Source organism: Dendroctonus ponderosae, unplaced genomic scaffold, assembly GCF_020466585.1.
Source record: "Dendroctonus ponderosae isolate FM_Combo_2020 unplaced genomic scaffold, Dpon_F_20191213v2 Dpon_F_20191213_5, whole genome shotgun sequence".
Classification (NCBI taxonomy): domain Eukaryota; kingdom Metazoa; phylum Arthropoda; class Insecta; order Coleoptera; family Curculionidae; genus Dendroctonus; species Dendroctonus ponderosae.
Window position 1 is genome coordinate 12,680,750 of NW_026018715.1, and position 2,853 is coordinate 12,683,602.

Below are 2,853 nucleotides of genomic sequence, written 5' to 3' on the forward strand. Positions count from 1 at the left end.
TTATTCAACAGATAGTCCATCCTAATTGTACTAGCGAATTCCCAGAATACTTTTTGGCCTAATAACAAAGCTGTAACGACGTCACTCTATTTCCTATAGATATAAATTGCGCACACATTAATCACTTCATAAAAAATACATTTTTAAAGGATTCGGGACGAAAAAACTATTATGGCTGATTCTGGAATAAACTTGAGCTTCCGAAGATTGAGTACTAAATTAAAAAATAAATTAGCAATATTTGTACAATTAAATTAAAATCAAGCCTTTGGCAATTCCAGGTTCGATATAACTGCATAGGTGAATTCCTGAGTACTGTTTTGGCCACCAATGTCTTTGGTGCGCACTTTGCCATCCTGAAGAACTTTCTCGACGGCGTTCCTCACCATGTCGCTGTAAACCGTCAGATTAACGTGCCTCAGCAGTTTGGAAGCGCAAAGTAACATCGCGGTTGGATTGGCTACGTTTTTACCAACAGCTTCTGAAAACGTATGCCTCGCGCCCTAAACAGAGAAACATTAGCCGTTTGTCCACCACCATCTTCTAAATACATTGGTTCTAAATACATACTGGTTCAAACACAACGCAATCTGCTGAGTAACTGGACCCTGAGACAACGCCGGCTCCGCCCACTAATCCCGACGCTAAATTATCCACGATGTTTCCATACAAGTTCGGAGTCACCATAACGTCGAACTGTTGGGGTTTGGAGACCATTTGCATGGTGCAGTTGTCCACAATCATTTTCTCGAACTCGATCTTTGGATAGAGTTTGGCCATCTGCAACAAAGCAAAATATTAGCGGGCTGGAACAAGATGGAGCATTAACCAGGCCAACCTCTTCGCAGCTTCGTAAAAACAGCCCATCGCCCAGTTTCATGATGTTCGCCTTGTGAACAGCTGTGACCTTCTTGCGGTTGTTCTTCACAGCATAGTCAAAGGCAAACTTTGCAATTCGCTGCGATTTTTTCGCTGTTACGATCTTCAAGCATTCCACTACCCCTGGGACGCTCTCATGCTCTAAAGCCGAGTACTCTCCTTCCGTCTGCTCTCTGATGATCACACAGTCAATGTTGCTGTGTCTGCACTTGACTCCCGGCAAAGACTTCACATGAACCACGTTAGCGTACAAGTCCAGCTCGTTGCGAAGCTTCATGTTCAGTGTTTGAAGTTCTCCTGAAAACTCGGATTTAGGAGAGGTTTTCCGGATATTTTCCGCCCAAACCTGTGTGGGAATAGTCGGGAGTAGCCAGGATTCCTTTAAGAGCCACTCGATTTTTGCTGATTGATTTGGCGACCTAAAAAACCCGCATGCATACAATTGGTTGTGAAAGTTTGAGCAAATAGTTACATCTTCAAGTGGCGCACTCAAAGTGGGGTTGACTTCGGAAAAAAAGTACGATTCCCAATCCACGGGCACTCCGGCGGCTTTGAAGACTTCCTGGACAGAATAAACCAGATCCGGGCCCACTCCATCTCCAGGAATAAGAGTGGCTGTGACGCGGGTATCTGGACGTTGAGCTAAAACCTATTATTCCGCCTTTGACGAGTTTTCCCTCTGTTATCCAGAACTTTTACCACATTTTGCTACTACTTTAAGCTTCACTTTAAGCGTTAGAAGACATTTCTTCATGAGCGTGAAGAAAAAAAACGATCTTAGTTAAAAGAGTGGAGTTTTAGAGAAGACTTACACGGTGTGATCAAACACATCAAGTAGAAACAGAGCATAAAATGCTTGATTTTTACCAAATGTTCTAATCAACTGGATCAAGGCAAAAGTAAGCAAATGTCCAGGAAATTAAGATCTTAAAATTGGCCGATATCACGTGCTTTTCCAATGTATTTTAGTCACTTACGGGGGAGTTGCTAATTGTGGAATTGTGGATGCTTCTAACTGCCGCACCTTGAGTAGCCTAAAAAGAAAAAATAGTTTTTTAACTCGGTATAAGTCAGCTAGAACTAAACCTACTAGTTCGCTATGCACCCTAAACAATTTATTAAATTTAAAAAATACAATTGTGATTCCAATGTGAATTTCCCAAGACCCAATAAAGTAACACATTACATGACCGAATCAATGATAATTCCCAAAATATGGCAATTTTAATTAAAAATTTCCTGCTAATCCAGAGTTATATCATCAATAATCCTAACCTAAAACTCTAAATCAGTGAATCACCTGAATAAAAATCCGGGGAATTTGCCTGGTAATAAGAGCCATTACAGTTGTCCCGAAAATTGCGTCTACAAMGTTTTACAACAGCCCCGTTTATTGGAAGCAATTATTTAAATGAAAATAAGGCAATCCCAACCTATAAAACCTCAAATTGACTGCTGAAGGCCACAAAATATCCCCCCTTGTATGGTAGGGGGTATGTTCTGTGGCTGAAGGCTGAAGGTAGGAGCGCAYTCACCTTGGCTAAAGTCGGGGTAAAGCTGCCATCTAACAGAGACGCTTGAAAGCTTCCAACATTRTCATTCGCCACAGAGACAAGTCTTGATGATTGACTTGTCTCTGATTCGCCAATCAAATTGTGTCCAGTTGAAACTCAGTGAAACATTTTAGTCCGAATTCTGTCCTAATGTGTGTCCTAAACCTGATTACTATGGTAAGTTTAGTCCAGTCTACTTTCCTTTACATACGTATTTACGCTGACACTTCTTAGATGGTTTTCGGAAACTTGCCACTTTTGATACCTGCAGCCCCTTATGTGACACAAGGGCGGATCCAGGGGGGCGGTCATGGAGATCATGACCCTCCCCCCACATTCAATTATCTATCCAACGATGCCAAAACGAATTCTTTGGCTTGAATAATTCTTGAGAAACTTCGAAAAAAGCAGCATCATGTTC

At 41.6% G+C, this 2,853-nt stretch overlaps 1 protein-coding gene across 1 annotated transcript; it reads right to left on the reverse strand.

The window, feature by feature from the left end:
* LOC109545576 (isocitrate dehydrogenase [NAD] subunit beta, mitochondrial) lies at positions 1 to 2,360 on the reverse strand. Its single transcript, XM_019916349.2, has 7 exons — positions 2,180 to 2,360; positions 1,857 to 1,913; positions 1,352 to 1,528; positions 1,226 to 1,298; positions 839 to 1,176; positions 571 to 780; positions 1 to 503 (listed from the first exon to the last, which is right to left on the reverse strand). The coding sequence occupies exons 1-7, from the start codon at positions 2,219 to 2,221 to the stop codon at positions 261 to 263; spliced, it is 1,140 nt and encodes a 379-aa protein (XP_019771908.1). The 5' UTR covers positions 2,222 to 2,360; the 3' UTR covers positions 1 to 260.
* Between the last annotated feature and the right edge of the window lie 493 nt (positions 2,361 to 2,853).

Excerpts from the sequence above, each read along its gene's own strand:
- LOC109545576 (XM_019916349.2), bottom strand. The coding sequence starts at position 2,221 with ATGGCTCTTATTACCAGGCAAATTCCCCGGATTTTTATTCAG. Across the intron at positions 1,177-1,225 it reads TCCCGACTATTCCCACACAG|GAGAACTTCAAACACTGAAC; the intron begins GTTTGGGCGGAA and ends CCGAGTTTTCAG. Across the intron at positions 504-570 it reads ATTGCGTTGTGTTTGAACCA|GGCGCGAGGCATACGTTTTC; the intron begins GTATGTATTTAG and ends TTCTCTGTTTAG.